The sequence below is a fragment of the Gekko japonicus genome, unplaced genomic scaffold, assembly GCF_001447785.1.
Source record: "Gekko japonicus isolate JY-2015 unplaced genomic scaffold, Gekko_japonicus_V1.1 scaffold2524, whole genome shotgun sequence".
Classification (NCBI taxonomy): Eukaryota; Metazoa; Chordata; class Lepidosauria; order Squamata; family Gekkonidae; genus Gekko; species Gekko japonicus.
The window spans coordinates 32608-51762 of NW_015161481.1; the positions used below are offsets into that span (position 1 = coordinate 32608).

Here is a 19155-nt window from a genome sequence, read left to right on the forward strand (position 1 = left end):
TGGTGTGTACATAAGAACATAAGAGAAGCCAATGTTGGATCAGGCCAATGGCCCATCCAGTCCAACACTCTGTCACACAGTGACCAAAAATACCAGATGCCATCAGGAGGTCCACCAGTGGGGCCAGGACACTAGAAGCCCTCCCACTGTTGCCCCCCCACCAAGAATACAGAGCATCACTTGCCCCAGACTTGCCACTGATGGACCTCTGCAAAATGGCCTCGAGGCAGAAGGGGGGGGAGGGGGGGGCAAAGAAAGGCGAAGAAGGGGGGGGATCAATCCCGGCTCTCTCACCGCCAGTCCGATCCACCAGCTCATCCACCCCAGCCTCCACAGATCTTACAAGTAGGGGGGGGGGAGATGATGACAGGGGGGGCACGATCCCGGCTCTCTCACTGCCAGTCGGCCCACGTCAGACCCGCCGGCTCTCTCACCGCCGGCTGGCCCCTCCCAACGCTGCCTCCACGTCTTGCCTCTTGCACACAGCCCAGCCTCTTGCCTCTCACACACAACCCAGCACAGAGCGGCTGGCCTCCGCGAAAACAAGCCCCGGCTTCAGTGGAGGGACGTGACACTCTGCGTCCCGTCGCGCTCCCACCACGCCCAGGACGCGTGTTGTCCTTTTCTGCACTTTTTCCAAAGCTATAATATCCTTTTTGAGGTGTGGTGACCAGAACTGTACACAATACTCCAAATGAGGTCGCACCACTGATTTATCCAGGGGCATTATGATACTGGCTGATTTGTTTTCAATTCTCTTCCTAATGTACCATTATCTGAAATGGTACAAACTGAACCATTATCTGAAAAGAGTTCCCACCTGTAAGGACCCACAGCAACAACGGAGTACACACTTACAAGAAGGTTTTACTTTTATTGAAGCTATAGATGCGTTGACAGGAACACTGTTAGGAATAGCGGGCAATCTATGCGCATGAAAGGTTATAGTACATTCATATCAGCAATACCCAATTACCGGGGTTCCCGCGCATGGGCGGTAGGCTTGGGAACAAATGGCTCATAAAGCAAAACAGGTAAAAGTTTCCCACGACTCATCCTGGGTAAAGCCAAAGCAACTCCTCCAGCGGCCTTGAGAAATACGGGTTACTGCAGAGCGGCAATTAAGCGCTAGGGAAGGAATGCGCATGAAAAGAAAACTTTTAAAAAAAACACTTGGCAGCTTGCTGACACCACCCTTCCAGAGGGGGAGAAAACATATGACCACAAACTTAGACATTTATATAGCCACATTGAGGCAGCTGCTATAAAGTAAGTAAATTTAAGTAAGGGGGAATGACAGACTTTGTGGGGCAGCACCCCTTTGTCTAGTTTGTGGTGGAGGTATATACATTGTAAACTGAAGAGAGCATTTCTTTTGCCAACAAACCTCAGTTTAATCTTCTCTGTCAAAGATGTGCCTAGACCTCTGCCTCTCAAAAAACGTACCCTAAACTGAATAGATGATGAATATTTTCTAGATGGGGATAGCAGTCTAATACTGCTAGATACAATTTATTTAAGGCTTGGTTTTCAGTTCTACCATCAGCTCTTTGGATCAGCAAGAAGAGCTGCTATCTCTGGTTTCTAGCTTTGGAGAACTGACAGTCCCATCCTAAGCAGACTGACACTCTCCTAGGATGGTACTGTGAGTCAACTGCTGAGTTTTGTTCTGTGCTACAGTATCGTTTTGGCATCTGTAATGCCTGGTTCTTCACTGATTTTTCTCTAGATCAGAGACAACAAAAAGCTGGAAATCACTAACTGATTCGGAACGTTGCAGGGGGTCACTGGAGTCCATCGCAGAGCACTTCGGTATGTAACGAGGAAAACAGTTGCAAATGTGAGGTCCTTCCTGAGCCTTTCTGTTAATTTCCAGAGCGAGGCTTGCTCAAGTTTAAAAAATTAATTTATGTTAAGACTGGTTCCCCCAAATACTGGGCTGAATCCTGCCATTCTGCTCAGTTAACGGCCCCATGTCCTGTCCCTGGAAGGCCTGTCCTGTCAATTCAGGGGGTTCCCATGGGGGTGGGATTCAGTTTGTGCCAATGGAATGTTCTCTCCTTAAGCTGAGCAGAGTGATAAGATACAGCCCAGTGAGTTTCTAAAGATAAAAAAGCCCAGTGAGTCCCAAGATAAAAAGCAGCTATTTCTTTTGTATTCAAAGTGTGAATTTTTAAAAGTGCTGCACATTTTGCCCATCTGGCTGTTGTATAAATTGTCTAGCCCTTTTCTCTCTTCTTCCTTATGCCTTTTCGTTTTTCTGTACTTTGATGGGATACTGTTGCATGACAATACATAAACAGTTACCACTTTCAGGAGTCCATTCCTTCTACTGGAATTGGAAATTTTAGACATCTAGCCAAGATCCAATAGGGAAAATTCAGGGCAGGTATTTACATCATGGTAGTGGTCACTCCCCCTTAGCTCCATCCCACAGTACTCCAGGTAACGTGAGAATTTATCTAAAGAACCATGTCTCCTAGGGCTGTCAATTGCCTGGAGAAAATTTTTCCCCTGACTCTTTAACAAAGGCTTAATGGGATGTTTACTAAGTGATGTTATTTCCTTGCATGCCATGAAAACTTTCAGCTGCCCGTTTCCACACATTTAAGTCTCTATAAAAGGTACAGGACATTTTTCTCCAGGCCTGTGGGCAGCACTAATTTCTGTACACCAGCTGTGGTTTTCTGGTCATCAACTTCTGGTTGTTGTCCCAGTTAATGTGGCCTGCTTGGCATCTACTAAAGCCTGTTACTTCTCTGTAGCAGCTCCCAACATGTGGATTGGGGGCTCCCTGAGGAGGCGAAGGTCATGCCATCTTTAGAAACTTTTTGGAGGTGCTGTATGGCCATTTTACTTGTGATGGCTTTAAATGGGCTTTAAGTTGAAGAAATTTTCATGGAGAAGGGGGAATTAACAAGGTTTTGTATGTTTTTAATTTTGTAAGCTTCCTTGAGCCACAATGGAAGGGCAGGGTATAAATATTTTCATAAAATGAATAAAAAAGAAGATACAGATATTAAAATAATGCGATCCAGTTACCCAACAACATGTCCATCTCTGACTTTACTATCTTTTGTTCTGTTGCATTATTGTTCATAGACAGGACCTGTTCATAGACAGGACAATATAAAAATATGACCAACCCAATGCAGGAAAGGTAACCAAAGAGGTTAGGGGGACAACAATAATAAAATATGGCTAAACATGCAGTGCTAATATAAAAATATACATTTTAATTATGCATAGGAAATATTAGAATCACAATTTAAACCACATATCAACGGTTGTGTATATAAATACCGGTACCTAATATCAGGACAAATGTCAGAATATATAAATACAGGTTAAAAAGTACAAAATGTGTGCAAATACAAGAACCAAACACGTTCTGGTTAAAAAGTCTTCCTCAGTGATAAAATATAAGCTGAGCACTCTGTAAGTTAAACATCAATTTATTTCAAACTCATCATATACAGAATGGACCTAAAAACCAGCAATTATCAAATACTGTGTAGACCCTACTCACACAGAGATGCAACCTGGTCCACTCATCCAGGTGTGTTTTATTTCATATGCCCATGGATCTGTTTCGGCCCAATCTGCAATATTCAGAATCCAGACAGAGTGCTCGACTACAATGTAAACATTTTTTTTCAGGTCCAGTCTTGTATTTGCACATATTTTACATCTTTTAGCCTGTATTTATATATTCTGACACTTGTCCTGATATTAGGTATAGTTGTTGTTGTTGTTGTTCAGTCGCACAGTCAAGTCCGACTCTTTGCGACCCCATGGACCAGATCACGCCAGGCCTTCCTGTGTTCCACTGTCCTCTGAAGTTTGCTCATTTTCATGTTCGTTGCATCTATGACACTGCCTAACCATCTCATCCTTTGCCGTCCCCGTCTTCTTTGACGTTCAGTCTTTCCCAGCATCAGGGTCTTCTCCAGGGAGTGCTCCCTTCTCATTTGGTGGCCAAAGTATTTGAGCTTCAGTTTCATTATCTGGCCTTCCAAGGAACAGTCAGGGTTGATTTCTTTTAGGATTGACTGATTTGATCTTCTTGCAGTCCAAGGGACTCTCAAGAGTCTTCTCCAGCACCATAGTTCAAAAGAATCTATTCTTCGGCGCTCAACCTTCCTTATAGTCCAACTCTCGCAGCCATACATGACTACTGGGAATACCATTGCTTGGACCATGCGTATTTTTGTTGGCAGGGTGATGTCTCTACTTTTTATCATGCTGTTTAGGTTCACCATCGCTTTCCTCCCAAGGAGCAGGCGTCTTTTAATTTCATGGCTGCAGTCACAGTCTGCGGTGATTTGATGACTAGGGAGCCATGTACCTGATGTTATCTGCAGGTCGTCTTGAAGAAACAGGCTCTGAAGAACTGCTCTTCCAAAAGCAGCATCAGTTTTAGCACAGTGCATCACCACCAGGAACTTCTCAAAGGCTGAAGTCAGTGAACCAATAGCAGACCTGCAGAGATATGTCACCAAGTATCTGGAGAAAGTGGCAGAATCAGGAGCCATAATGACCCTTTCACAGTACTAGCTTGCTTGATACGTTCGCATCAAACTTTAAAGCCAGGCATCTTTCCCGGCATTTGAAAGACATGTTTGCACTCACTGGAGAAAACCCTGATGCTGGGAAAGAGGTATGGTGGTGATTGCTGCCTCCTGTACGATGTCACGAACCTCTGTCCATAGTTCTTCAGGCACTCTATCTATCAAATCCAGACCCTTGAATCTATTCTTCACCTCTACTGTATATTCATCAGGGATGCGATCTAGGTCAAACCTGAATGGCCTCGTGGTTTTCCCAATTTTCTTCAGTTTAAGTCTGAATTTTGCAATGAGTAGCTCATGATCTGAACCACAGTCAGCTCCAGGTCTTGTTTTTACTGACTGGATAGAGCTTCTCCATCTTTGACTGCAAATTATATAGTCAATCTGATTTCGGTGTTGCCCATCTGGTGATGTCCATGTGTAGAGTCGTCTCTTAGGTTGTTGGAAAAGGGTGTTCGCTATGACCAGTGTGTTCTCTTGACAAAACTCTGTTAACCTTTGCCCTGCTTCATTTTGCTTTCCAAGGCCAAACTTGTCTGTTATTCCGGTTACCTTTTGACTTCCTACTTTAGCATTCCAGTCCCCTATGATGATGAGGACATCATTTTTTGGTGTTAGTTCTAGGAGGTGTTGTAGGTCTTCATAGAACCGGTCCACTTCAGCCTCTTCTGCCTCAGTGGTTGGGGCATAGACTTGGATTACTGTGATGCTGAATGGTTTGCCTTGGAATCGGACCAAAATCATTCTGTCATTTCTGAGACTGTATCCCAGTACTGACTTTTGCACTCTCTCGTTGACTATAAAGGCCACACCATTTTTTCTACGAGATTCCTAGCCACAGTAGTAGATATAATGGTCTTCTGAGTTAAATTCGCCCATTCCTGTCCACTTTAGTTCACTGATTCCTAAGATATCGATGTTCAGTCTTGCCATCTCATTTTTTACCACATCAAGCTTACATTCCAGGTTCCTATGTAGTATTGTTCTTTGCAGCATCGGACTTTCCTTTCACCATCAGACACATCCACAACTGAGCGTCCTTTCGGCTTTGGCCCAGCCACTTCACTCTTTCTGGGGTTACTTGTACTTGCCCTCTGCTCTTCCCCAGCAGCATATTGGACACCTTCCGACCTGAGGGGCTCATCTTCCGGCATCATATCTTTTAGCCTTTTGATACTGTCCGTGGGATTTCCTTGGCAAAGATACTGGGGTTGCCATTTCCTTCTCCAGGGGATCACGCTTAGTCTGAGTTCTCTGCTGTGACCTGTCCGTCCTCGGTGGCCCTCCACAGCATAGCCCACAGCCTCATCGAACCACGCAAGCCCCCTCGCCATGAGGATCACTTATATACAAAACCATTGATATGTGGTGTCTGTTGTGATTTTAGTATTTCCTATGCATAATTAAAATACAGTGTACATTTTTATATTAGCACTGCATCTTTAGCCATATTTGGTTACCTTTCCTATTTTTGTTCCTAGAACCAGGGGCACAGCTATGTATGGAAAGGTATCTGAGGTATATGCAAGCCCTCACGCCTGTCCCCCACCACCAGCAGGCTTTTTGCTGGGTGTTTCTAAAATCCGTAGTAGATCTATGTGGTCGTGTCATTACATTATAGCTATATGCCTACTACCTATTTAAAAAGCAAAAGGCAAAAAGCACTACAGCGACAGGTGGAGGAATGGGCAGGGGCACGGGGAACAGCACAGTGTCCTCTCCTGCCCCGGTGGGGCCTCCTTTGCTGCTGTGGATGTCTTCTGAGTTCACGGCGACAGTGAGAGCAGAACAGGGAATCGTGTGGGAGCAACCCTAAAAAAATGAAAGATGAAGCAATAAGGCAGCAGGGAAAACTTTGGCATGTTGCTTTAGGTATTTTGACCCCATATGTTCTTTCAAAAGGCCTGTGAAAATGCTGATTTAACATTTGCTTGTGTAGATCCAGTTGATTGCACAGTTGGTGAAACTTGCCATTTAGTGCAACGCAGTCATTGACTCTTAGCCGCTTTGATGAAATTAAACAGCAGCTGTTATTCTGTAAAACAGTGTTGGTGTTTCAGTGTTCTCTCTCTCTCTCTTTCTCTCTCTCTCTGTGTGTCTGTCTAGATGCTGTATCACGTTCCGAGAGATCCGACTCCTCGTATACAAAGAAATTCATTGAGGCAGAGATTCGGACAGAGGAGCATTTCCAAGCTCCATCCCCGGTCCTCAAGGCCCCACAAAAAGCTGGAGCTGAATCTGGAGATTCGCTGGATAATTTCCCCCCCTTGGCTGTTCTCAGAGATTTGGTAGACTTGAGCAAAACATCCCATGTGTTACTGAACACTTCAGAAGATGTCACAAGCTGTGATACTCTTGTTTCCACTAACAGATCTGTGGTACAAGAGGAGGTAGATTCTGTAAAATCAGAAGACTCTGAGCCAAATGATACCCACAAGCTTTCTGGAAGATCCGATGCTTCTGCTTTGGACACTGAGCAGAAGAGTTCCCCGCCAGTCTTGTTAAAGGCAAGTGCTTGTCCTGAGATCAGCTTGGCTGTTGCTAGTGTTCAAGATGGAAAAGAAATATCAAAGCAGGAGGAAAGTTACAAGGATGAAGAGTGTGCTGCATTGGGCCAGTCCTCTCAGAAGCTGGATAAGACCTTGCTTTCAGAACACCCGTCTGCTCACACAGAGCCATGGGACTGTCATGGTTTTGAGAGATCTTCATCAAGAAAACATAGGTCAGACGATGGAACACTTCATACTGAATCTTACAAGGATGATTTTGACACCTCTGCGTCCTCATTTGGAAAGGACTTTAGGTCACAGGGAGAGAAACCGTGGTATACAAAAACTCCGAGGAACAGGTCTGCGAGTATTGGAAGTGACGAGGAAGTAAGTGAATGTCTCAGCGACAAAGCTCTTTCCATGGCTTCTAGCATTCATTCAGAAAGATTATTAATCCTGAAATCGCCAACAGAACTGATGAAAAGTAAAGAACGCAGCGATGTCGAGGGAGAATCGGCTCGTCTTGATGCTTCACTTTGGGCTTGCTCTCCCAAGGCAGAAGAAGAGGGAAACACCCTACAAGATTTCAGCATCGGTGACAGAGTCCTTGTCAGCAATGTCCAGCCAGGGACACTCAGATTTAAGGGCCTGACCAGTTTTGCTAAAGGGTTTTGGGCTGGTGTGGAGCTGGACAAGCCTGAAGGGAGGAACAGCGGCACTTACGATGGCATTAAATATTTCGATTGTAAAGAAAAACATGGCATTTTTGCTCCTCCACACAAAATCTCACGGATTTCAGAGAGTTTGGGTGACTTCGTAGACACAGAGGGGCACTCTTCCTGCAAGATCGAGCTAGATCACAACCACAAAGTAGATCAGAAGGACAGAGAGAGTCCCCGAGAAGAAGAGGGGAAGAGTGAGGGGGAAATTGTGAGTGAGAAATCTCTCCAGGATAAATCCCAGAGAAGTGCATCTGCCCGACAGGATTCCATAGCAGATGGAGATTATTTGGAACTCAGTGCCCAAAAAAGCCAAGTTCTTGCTGCTGTTGAAGAAACCCTTGCTGAAGAACAGAGTGTTGTAAATTCTCTGAGGTCCTCCGGAGATGACAGCAGGCTCTCGGTTGCCTCCATTTCTGATGCCCTTAGCAAAACATCAGCTGTTGTAGCAGAAGGGGCCTTGGATGGAATCATCCCTGAAACATGGAAGCAACAGCAGCCTTCTTGGCAGGAATATACTGAAAAGTCAGAGAGCCTTTACCCGGGAGTATTGGAGAAGTCTGCTGCAACTCCCCTCCTGGACTTGCTCACTAAAGAAAGGAGCCAATTGGAAGCCCAGCTTAGGCTTCCGTCCCATGAGGAAGAAGAACCCAAAGATCAACAGGAAAAAGTGGGCTTGTTGACGGACAGCCTCCTCCAGGCGTTTGTGAAGGACACTGTCAATCAGCTGCAGCAAATCAGGAAGGTCAGGAACGAGAAGATTCAGTTTAGTAATCAAGAACTTGCTGCTGTCCAAGAGCAGGCGTTGGCAGCTGGTGACTTGCAGAGCATATTAATAAGTTCTCAGTTGGATGATGGCGAAGAAGTTTCCTCTCCCGACTTGTGTCCCAGACCGGTAAGTACCGTTTCCCAGATGGTTCCAGGAATGAATGTTGTGGTGCTGCCTCCGGCATAAAAATGTGCAACTGTAACTTGATGGGAATCTAGTGATACATTCTGAAACATTTTGCAGGGCAGGAATGGTTGCATCAGTGCTTAGTTCTTGTGGCCCTTTCTTACACGTCCAAGAAAATGCTGGTCACCGCTTTGGGGTCAGGAAGCAATTTTTCTCCAGGCCAGTTTGACTTGAGATCCTGGAAGTTTTTCGTCATCTTTTGGGCATGTATCAGCAGTCACTGGGGTTGTGTGGGAGAGAAGAGGAGAAGAGGAGATTAGATTTATACCCCACCCTTCACTACCCAAGGGAGTCCCAGAGCGGCTTACAAACTCCCTTCCCCCTCCCCACAACAGACACCCCGTGAGGTAGGTGGGGCTGAGAGAGCTCTGACAGAAAGTGCTCTTTTTCAAGGACAGCTCTTATCAGAACTATGGCTTGCCCAGGGTCATCCAGCCAGGTGCAAGTGGAGGAGTGGGGAATCAAACTCGGTTCTCCCAGATTAGAGTCCACGCACTTAACCACTACACCAAACTGGCTCTAACCACTACACCAAACTGGAAGTAAATGTGAATTTCCTGCATTGGGCCAGGGGTTGAAGACCCTGGAGGTTCCTTCCAACTCTATGATTCTTTGATTCAGTATGCAGAGATGTAGAAAACATTGGCAGGCATAAGCTCATACAAGGAACCTGTGCCTAATTCAGTGGAGTTTTTGATTTCTCTAAACCGCGCATATCACTCCTGCTCCATGCCAGAAACTGTTTCAGAAATGGCTTGCCATCCAGCAGAAGGGACTGCTGTTTGAAAAACCTCCCATGGGTTCTCGGATATGACCTTTTGGCTTATGCTTAAGTTTGAGCATGCTGGCACCAGAGTTCCATGCATTCACTTACTCTTACATTGTTGACCTGCAAGAAAAGAACATTGTTGAGCAGGAGCAAAGGCATTTCTGCTTATCCTTTATAGTTTTATTAATAGCTTTTTTATTATTATTGTACTTTTAAATTAAAATAGGGATACAGAAAAAAGGGGGGAGGGAGATATAGGTATTATAATAATCTATAACTTATTCATAACAAGGACGATCAACAAAGTGTTATTAATGTTTTATTGTTTTTACCTTATTTTATATGGGCGTTGCCCCTTGTAAGCCGCCCTGAGCCCGCTTTGCGAGGAGGGCAGGGTAAAAATCCCAATAAATAAATAATAAATAAAATAAACGTCAGAGTAAATATAGAGCATGTAATATAAACATTTAAAATACATAGTATTTGAAAGGTTTTTACATACTGTATACACTTAATATTAAAGCCTAGCAGTTATTACCATTAGTTACTATTAATATTAACTGTAGACACTGATTATTACAATATATGTTCCATTGCATCTTAATACCACTACGGTTGTCATAATCAAACTATAATAAAAATGCATTTTTAAGAGCATTTCTAAAAATAAGGATAATAAACTAGGTTCATATATACATCAAAAACTGTTTTTATGGTCTTGAATGTAGCATTATTTCAGAGAACACATATTTATATCATTGTAGTATTATCTATCATAACCTTAATTATAGATCAAGGTGGTCAGCCGTGTTGGTCTGAAGCAAAAGAACGAAGTTAGAGTCTAGTCAGGCACCTCTGAGACCAACAGAGTTTTATTCAAGGTGTGTGAGCTTTTGTGTGCATGCACACTTTGTCTGACAATGAAATGGAATTACGGATCATAGTTATATATATGCTAATTTAACAAGCCACCCTGTATATATACAGCTATGATCCGTAATTCCATTTCATTGTCAGACAAAGTGTGCATGCACACAAAAGCTCACACACCTTGAATAAAACTCTGTTGGTCTCAGAGGTGCCACTGGACTCTAACCTCAATTAAATTAGTGCAGTTATATATTTTGTGTTAATGGATTATCCTTTGAAATCGTGGGAAAAGACCCCTGTTAACAGAAAAAGTTGGCTCTTCTGCAAGGACCTCAACTTTCCTCCTTATAACTGCATCTGATGCTGCTGCAGAAGTAACAATGGATGCTGCTTGTGCTCTAGAACTACACACTAGTACTGTAACCTTTCCCACTGTAATGGCTGTGCATACACCATGTCCCAAAGGTGTTGTTGAAAAGTGAGAACATAAAGAAGAGCTTTTGTTTTCCCTTTCTGTGTATGGCCCCGAGCCCTTCCCTGATTTCATTGGAAAGAGGTTTAAGGAGTGTAAAATCCCAAAGACACTGCTGTTCTCCAGCTTCCGTTACTGCTGAAATGCCGGGGTGACATTGCCCAGTGTCCCAACCTGTTGAACTCTAGTAATTGTTTAAGTGCTGTGCATATCATATGCATGCTCAAAAATAACATTCTTTTTCTTACCGTATAGGAAAGCCCTGTGTTTGGTGCCAGTGGGCAGGAAGAACTTGCCAAGAGGCTGGCAGAGTTGGAGCTCAGCCGGGAGTTCCTGAGCGTGTTAGGAGATGACCAAGACTGGTTTGATGAGGACTTTGGCTTGAGTACCCGTAAGCTCCCTCCAAAGCAAGCTGAAGAATCAGCCGTGTTGCCGAAGATAGAGCCTCCCAAAGTGCCCCCCAAGCCATGTGAAGAGCCCTTAGCTGTCCCGCACACTGCAGAGGAGGTGGAGGACTTGGTGTATGAGGCAGCCGAGGAGCTGTGGAAGTGCAAAGAGCTGGGGCTTGACCTTCAGGCTGCTGGCTTCCCCAGAGATCTAAGCGATTCCCTGAAAGATGACGACATCGAAGCCATCAGCAAACAAATCTATAAACAGGTACAGCTCTGGGACCATTCTTCTCATCCGCTAGATCAAAGATCCTGAACTGTTTTCTTTTCGAAGTTGGACATGCCTGCCCTATGCACTGAATTTCTTTGGTCTGCAAATGTTCCTATCCTAAATAATGTCAAAAAAATAACTTAAATACTTTCTGCTTTTCTTTGCTAAGGCTGTGTTTGACTTAACAAGAGAGATTTTTGGAGAAATATTTGCAGAAGATCCAAATTTGAACCAGCCTATATGGATGAAACCCAGCAGGATCACTTCTACTTACTTCCGTCGAGTAAAAGATCCTAGCGACATTGAAGAAATCAAGGTAGGAATTAACTTGAAATAGTGACTTGGTATTCTTCATGGCTGTGTTCTATGGAAGTGAGGGTTTGTCTCATCTTTAATTTAAGGCAGGTTTGTGATTTATCTTCAAAAATTGTCATTGGTGGAGTCTGAAACAGGGATTCCTCCCCGATCTCTGTTTCTTCTCGTGTTGATGTGTAAAACTGCCTTACTCATGATTTACCTATTTTAGATCGAGTTAACTTTATGTGGAAAGATCCCTACTGATCTTGTTGAGATGTGTTAGGTGGTAACATGTTCTGTCCCCCACCTTTCTTCTCGCAGACAAAGTACAATAAGCTTCGGGCTAGCTAACCAGTGCCATTTCAAGAGTATTCCTGCAAATAGAAAGAGTAGAAGAGCTTCATCAATATGGAGTAGCCATTAACAATGGAGTAGCTTCATTAATATGTAGTCGCGAAAAGTCAGACTCGACTGTGCGACTGAACCACAACAAGCCATCATACAAAAGGCCTTTCCCATCCTGAACAAAAGTCTCCTTGCACCTACCACATTTCCAACATACATTAGGACACCCACCTGCCCCAGTATTTTAGCCACCTCAAAGGGAGTACAACATGTATGGGGGGTGTTCAGTCAATTTTCTCTAACATTTAGGGAGGTAACAGAAACATTTTAGATGAATCTTCTCAAATAGGAAGCGTGCAAACTTATATTAATTGTTAACTGCTGCAGTTTGGTGTAGTGGTTAAGAGTGCGGATTCTAATCTGGAAGAACCAGGTTTGATTCCCCACTCCTCCACATGCAGCTGCTGGTGTGCCCTTGAGTCAGTCATAAGTTCTTTCAGAGCTGTTCTCTCAAGGGCAGTTCTCGTGGGAGCTCTCCTAGCCCCACCTCCCTCACAGTGTGTCTGTTGTGGGGAAGGGAAAGGGATTGTAAGACGCTCCAAGTAGTGAAGGGCAGGATATAAATCTAATCTCCTCTTCTTCTTCTCTTCTTAACTACCTAGTTATTTTATTATTAAATTGGCACATCACAGTATTCCAGAATCTTTGTGTTTAGGTTTCTGAGCAGAAAAGCTATGCAGAGACCTCGAATACCCTCTTGCCCCCTCCTGGGGTGAATATTCATAGTGATTAGAATTTTACAGTTTTCAGTGACCCTGGAAGTGTAAGGGAGGGTCAGGAAATATTACCTCGGAATGTATTAATATTTAATTGTGCAATCCTGTATCCAGCAATATATAATTCCTTAAATAAAGGTCTTCCATCTTAGAGTTCCTTGACAGAGGATGATGTGAATAGAAAGTGCTTCCATCAATAATCTTGTCTTTGTATTTGTCTACTGTACTTTAGAGTTTCATAGCAACAGAGGTGCTGAAGCTGTTAAATTTGAAAAAGGAGCCAAATAATAAAATGGACTGGCAGAAAATGATCAAATTTGGACGTAAAAAACGTGACAGAGTGGATCATATACTGGTCAGTATGTTCTGAGTTTGTTTTTTTAAAAAAAAGCTGTACTTGATATCCAGAAATAAGTACTTATGGGGAATGTTGGTTAGGTCTCAAACAAAAAATGTGGATTTCATCTATTTATAATTATTAGTAATCTGCTCCTCAGTGTTTCTCTGTTTAAGCATGGGCATAAGTGTTTTTTGAGTCCCATTCACTTCAGTGGGAAAAGTTTAAGCACCTGTTGCTTAAAAAAGACCTTTAAACCCATTGGCTATAGAATGGGTTAGCATGAACAGTGAAGAGCAAGAACAGGTATTGTGGTTTTTTTAGTAATATGGAAAGAATGATTGCTAGTAAAAGTGGGGAAACTGCTGGGGGTTACCCTCCTCTTGGCTATGAAATCTATGGATAAAATGATGTGTAACCCTGGTGTGTTTGCACAGCATAAATAAGGCTTGCAGAAATCTTGATAGCAAACCCTAAAAATCACTATCCGTGCATCTGTTATCAAGTCATAAACTTTCATTGTGGTAACATGCTGGAGTAGAAATTGTTATCGATAAGTGGGAATTATGTGACCATTTTCAAGACTTGGTTTTAAACCGCTGTATCGTTGATTGAAGTCACTGGCTTCGTTTGTGACTTGGCCTAGAGAAAGAAAAAGCAGCCGTAGATGGTTACAAGGATGTGTACCAAGCAATATCTATTTAACCACAGTGACTTTCACCACCTACTCCCCTTCCCTAAAATTTTCAGGTGCAGGAACTGCATGAAGAGGAAGCTCAGTGGGTGAATTACGATGAGGATGAGCTGTATGTGAAGATGCAACTGGCAGATGGGATTTTTGAGGCCTTAATCAGAGAGACGATTGATGTCCTTAACCAGATCAACGAGAAACAGGAGCGATTGCTGCCCATGTGACAGCCAGGATGGATGCCTTTTTCATAGTAGTGCTGCTGCTGCTGAAACTTTCATTGTGGTAACATGCTGGAGTAGAAATTGTTATCGATAAGTGGGAATTATGTGACCATTTTCAAGACTTGGTTTTAAACCGCTGTATCGTTGATTGAAGTCACTGGCTTCGTTTGTGACTTGGCCTAGAGAAAGAAAAGGCAGACAAGGATGTGTACCAAGCAATATCTATTTAACCACAGTGACTTTCACCACCTACTCCCCTTCCCTAAAATTTTCAGGTGCAGGAACTGCATGAAGAGGAAGCTCAGTGGGTGAATTACGATGAGGATGAGCTGTATGTGAAGATGCAACTGGCAGATGGGATTTTTGAGGCCTTAATCAGAGAGACGATTGATGTCCTTAACCAGATCAACGAGAAACAGGAGCGATTGCTGCCCATGTGACAGCCAGGATGGATGCCTTTTTCATAGTAGTGCTGCTGCTGCTGGAGCATAATATGATCTTAAACATGGCTGAGAAGAGAGAAAGATGGTGTGACGTCTTCCTCCCACCTTTGATTTTTAGAGACTTCACCTGGGATTTGTTCCAAAAAGAGGTGTCCCCCCCCCCAATTGATTCTTTAACTGTCTCTTTACAGCCACTGTATTGTGCGTTACAGATTCATTTTGTTATCCCAGATATCCCATATAAAATTCACTGTCAGCAGTGGAAACTTAAGTCATCAAGTAAACGTTGTCCTTTATTTAAATAACTGCTGTTCTAATCTGGTATTGGCTGTAAGTTAGTAACTTTGTTAAACATTTGTAAAGATTCATCCTGCATTTTGAGACCGCATAGGTCTCTCCCCTCCCCTCCTTCAGTTGTGTTCTGTTTTCCATTCATTTCTGTCTTTCCATCTCAGAACGTGGACCTGGAGACTGTCCGTGGATTAATGCAAGTGAAGCCGGGTGGCTCTTGCACCGCCCTCTGGGCAGAACGTGAAGAGCTGGCCCAAAAGTGAATTTGAGGCCGCCAGTGTTTTAGTTCTTCTCCCAATGAACCATCGGCCGCCCCTAAGTAAATGTGTACTCAGGACTTCTCAGGCCCTCGACACGCAGGAGTTGCTCCTGGCAGGCCTTTGATCCCGTTCCTCCTCCTCTTGCTTCCCCGCCTGGGGTAACGTGTTGGCAGAGCCACGACTTGAACGTGTTGGGGCTTAGGAGTGTGTGTACCAAAGAGAGCGTGACTCGGGGGGTTGTTTTGTGTGCATGCAGAATTTCCTTTTAACTTGTTTTATCATTTGTATGTTAGAAATACACGTCTAGTGCTGCTCTGGCTGCACTACCTGATGACTGAAAATCTGGGAAGGGTGGCCGCAGGAGGACCATCACTGTCATTCGGAGATTTGAAGGGGGGGGGATCCATATCTGAGAAAGAGGAGGCTGTGAAGAGTCATGCATGTTTTCCACTGTGGGGCAAAAGGAGTGGCGCAGAGGCATGGACTTGTGGAGAGAGCGCCTGAAATGGACTGTGGAAACCTTGCGTCCTCCTCCTCCTCCCCCCCCCCCAGTTTTCAGTGGTCCTTTAGTTAGGACACAGCCACTGTGAGACACCCTGCGGAGAAGACCAAGCAGACTGCAAGAGAACACAGATAATCTAGGCTTGAAAGTTGATGCCTTAATTGGAAATCTGGTTTACTTGACGTGGCTTACGGAACCAGCGTGGTTTCCAAATCATTTGTCTCGTCTTAGTTTGGGCGCAGTGCTCCGAACTGCAGCATGGGAGGAAGCACTCCAAAGGCTGTGTGACCTGGGAGATGTTCATGGGAAGAGCTGTGCCCTCTTCCCTCCCGTCTCCTTGAGGAGGTCCTTGGACTTCCAACGAATCTTACCTCTGCCAGTACGCCTCTTCCAAGCCTTTTCTCTTGAGCCCCTTTTTGTGATCCATTTGCCTTTTGCATCTTGACATGCTACCAAGACAGCTTCTCGCATATAGGAGCAGCGCTGCGAATGCCACCAAACTAGAATAATCTCCAGCGTGGTACTGCTGGTATCTCATCTGGTGGTGTGCCATGTCTAGAAAAGCTGAAGGATGCGAGACAGAGAAGGGTTAATGCTTCTTAGAGCACGTCGACCTGGGAACATTTCCCCCCCTCACTGTGTCAGAGCTAGGTGCCAACCATGTCTTTCCTTTTAATAAAAATTAATCCGGAGGAGCAAATCGCTGCTGCTAGTTAAGAGTATCTCTCCATGCTGAATCTCATGCATGTTTTAAACTCCTAAGGAAAAGCTGCTTTAAAAAAAAAAAAACATCACACAGACATAATGCCGTTAATGACAGTGTCTTAGATTTTAATAAATCTGGGCTAGCCATGGTTGTGAGCAGCCCAGATAAACTTGCTTGAATTAGGGGACTACCCATGCAGTGGGAACAACCAATTTAAACAGGTAAACTATATAAATAGCGCATCACCATTCCTGAGGTTATCCGAAAGAACGGCGATAGCGGTTTTAAAGTGAGCAGTGTGCTGTCACCTTGAGCATAAAGTTCTGTGAATTGCGGCCTCATTCTCTCGAGGTGTTAGAAAGTGCCAGAGAGATTTTCCGCGTAAAACTATTAAATCCGATTTGAGTGAGGGCAACACTAGCTGTCAGTTGAATCCTTCATAGCCCTACACAAAGAGCTTGCTGAGGTTTTTGTACAAGCATTGGATTATTTTCACTGCAGGTGAATTTTCTTCTAATCTGTTTTGCAGACACAGGGTATGAAAACACGTTGCGAGAATGCAGTAGGGATGCCTTCACGCCTCCACCCTTAAAGAGGGTCCTCATATTTGTATCTGTGTGAAAATGTATGGTATATGTTAACTGGTTATCATATGCCTGGGTTGCTCAGAGCTTTGTCAGCTCCATTATAAGAGTTTGCTTGTTAGTGAATGAGACATCTGTGATGTTTCCGGAATATTTTTCCCATGCGTGCGGACGTGGGAGTGGCCGTCCTCTGCATAACAGGCAAGAAAGAGGACTTCAACCTGGAATCCCTTGGAGACAGGGGCGTAGCCCTTTTGCATCCCAGAGCAGGGTGGGCTGTTGAAGCAACACACAAGAGCCCTGAATTAAATGAAGCAGATGGACGAAACTTAATGTTCTCTTGTGACTGTGGAATTCATACAGGAGAAGAACATGAGGGGGGCCCGCAATGATTCTGAGCCCAAAAGTGAGAAACGTTTTATAGCCCAGCAAGATTATTTGTGCCGCCAATTTGTTCTCCTAATCGCAGAAGACCATCTGTGAAATGTATATTGAAAGAAATGGATGATGCAATACAAAGAGTTCTCCCTGTAGAATTGTTTCTGATCTACAGATTTAGAACAGAGTCCCCCAAGAACATTTACTGGCCTAATGAGGAAGTATCGGACAGGAATAGGACCGTGCTCCTGCACCGGTCCCGGTTATTTCAAAGGAAGCTTGGCCAGTAAAAGTTCCCAATGGATTATGCCAGGTGGACACTGGAATGCCACTACCTTTCAGGAAGCAGAAGAACAGCAACATGATTTGTGACCTGTTGGGTAGGTGGAGGGTGGAAGATGAGCCCCACTGTGTTCTCTTGGGATACTCTTTGAAAACGTGGCCTTAGCATTTTTTGCAATACTTGAATGAAAGTGTGTATTTGCAAAAGAAATCCAGTAGCACAGTTGTTCAGAGACCATTGAAGTAACTGCACCACAGATTTTCTTGAATCATTTTTGCTGTCGTTAAGAGACTCGATTGCTTATTTTCCAGCAGCAAAAACAGTTGACACTTATGAAATGTTCTTTGTAAATGGTAGGATTTTTAAAAATTGTTTACCAAAAAAAATGCATAACATTGATAAGTGAAACTTTTGACGACTTATTTGAATTCTAACATGTAGAAATGCAAAAAAAAAAGAGAGAGATTGAAAAGTTGTATTGTAGTACACCAGAATAATTAGGACTTTTTCCTCGAATTTTTTTTTTTGCAGAGACTTTTGATAACATTTGCAAAGCTGTCTTGGGGAGACCCCTTCTCCCTGTGTACTGTATTGTGCAGAGACTCAGTTGCTCACTCTGTGTGTGTGTGTGTGTGTGTGTGCGTGCGTGTGTGTGTGTATGAATAACTTTGTCAGACGTGTGTGTTGGCCAATTTCAGCCAATAGTCACACACCCCTGTGTAGCACGGCTCATTAGATTACAGGGTGTAAGGTTTTCTTGTAATTATGACCTGTAAAATAACCAGGGTAGGCCCTGTGTACACCAGTGTAAATATCTTTGTTAACTTGAGATGTACTTTAAGATAATAAAAATCTGTAAATAAATTGATTTATAAATTATCCAGCTCCTCACTGCTCTTTTTGTGTGTGTGTGTGTGTGTGTGTGTGTATGCCTGGAAGTCATGGTTGACTTCTGGCAACCCCTAGTGGGGCTTGGACGTTTCAGAAAGGTGGCATGTTAATGCCTGCCTCAGCGTCCCAGCCCTGGTATTCCTTGGAGGTCTCCCATCCAAGTACTTGCCAGGGTCGGCCCTGCTTAGCTTCTGAGATTTGATGAGATCGGGCTTGCCCGGGCTATCTGGGGCAGGGCTTCCTCACAGTTCTTGACATTGTGCAATGGCTCATATGATGTTAATTCTGTGCATGTGCCTTTCTCATCCATCTTTCTTTCTCCAGATGCAGAATGCTGCTTACCATAAGAATGGCATGGCTGGCTCAGAGCCAAATCTAGCTGGTCTCCTATCTTGTTCCCAAGAGCAGTCAGTCAAGTGCCTTCGGCTACTGAACAGAAAGACACAAAGGTCACAAACATACCATCAGCGTGTATTATCTTCAGGTGCACTGCACCAAAACATAGAGGATCTTGAGAGAGGAGCTGTATCATCCGCATACAGAAGACATGACAACTTAATGTTAGCTAGGTAAGGCAGGTGGAATTCATCTCTGGAAAAACAGGAGCTTAGATCAGTAGTATACAAATTAAAGGATACATCCTCA

At 43.9% G+C, this 19155-nt stretch overlaps 1 protein-coding gene across 1 annotated transcript in view; it reads left to right on the forward strand.

The window, feature by feature from the left end:
• Positions 1-15708, forward strand: part of LOC107125703 (centrosome-associated protein 350-like) — a 47176-nt gene extending 31468 nt beyond the window's left edge. The window contains exons 11-17 of the mRNA XM_015429155.1: positions 1730-1812; positions 6678-8674; positions 11101-11502; positions 11675-11821; positions 13156-13278; positions 14011-14208; positions 14643-15708. Of these exons, the coding sequence (XP_015284641.1) occupies positions 1730-1812; positions 6678-8674; positions 11101-11502; positions 11675-11821; positions 13156-13278; positions 14011-14175 (2917 nt within the window). The 3' untranslated portion in view covers positions 14176-14208; positions 14643-15708. The remainder of the gene's footprint in view (positions 1-1729; positions 1813-6677; positions 8675-11100; positions 11503-11674; positions 11822-13155; positions 13279-14010; positions 14209-14642) is intronic.
• Positions 15709-19155: the final 3447 nt, after the last annotated feature.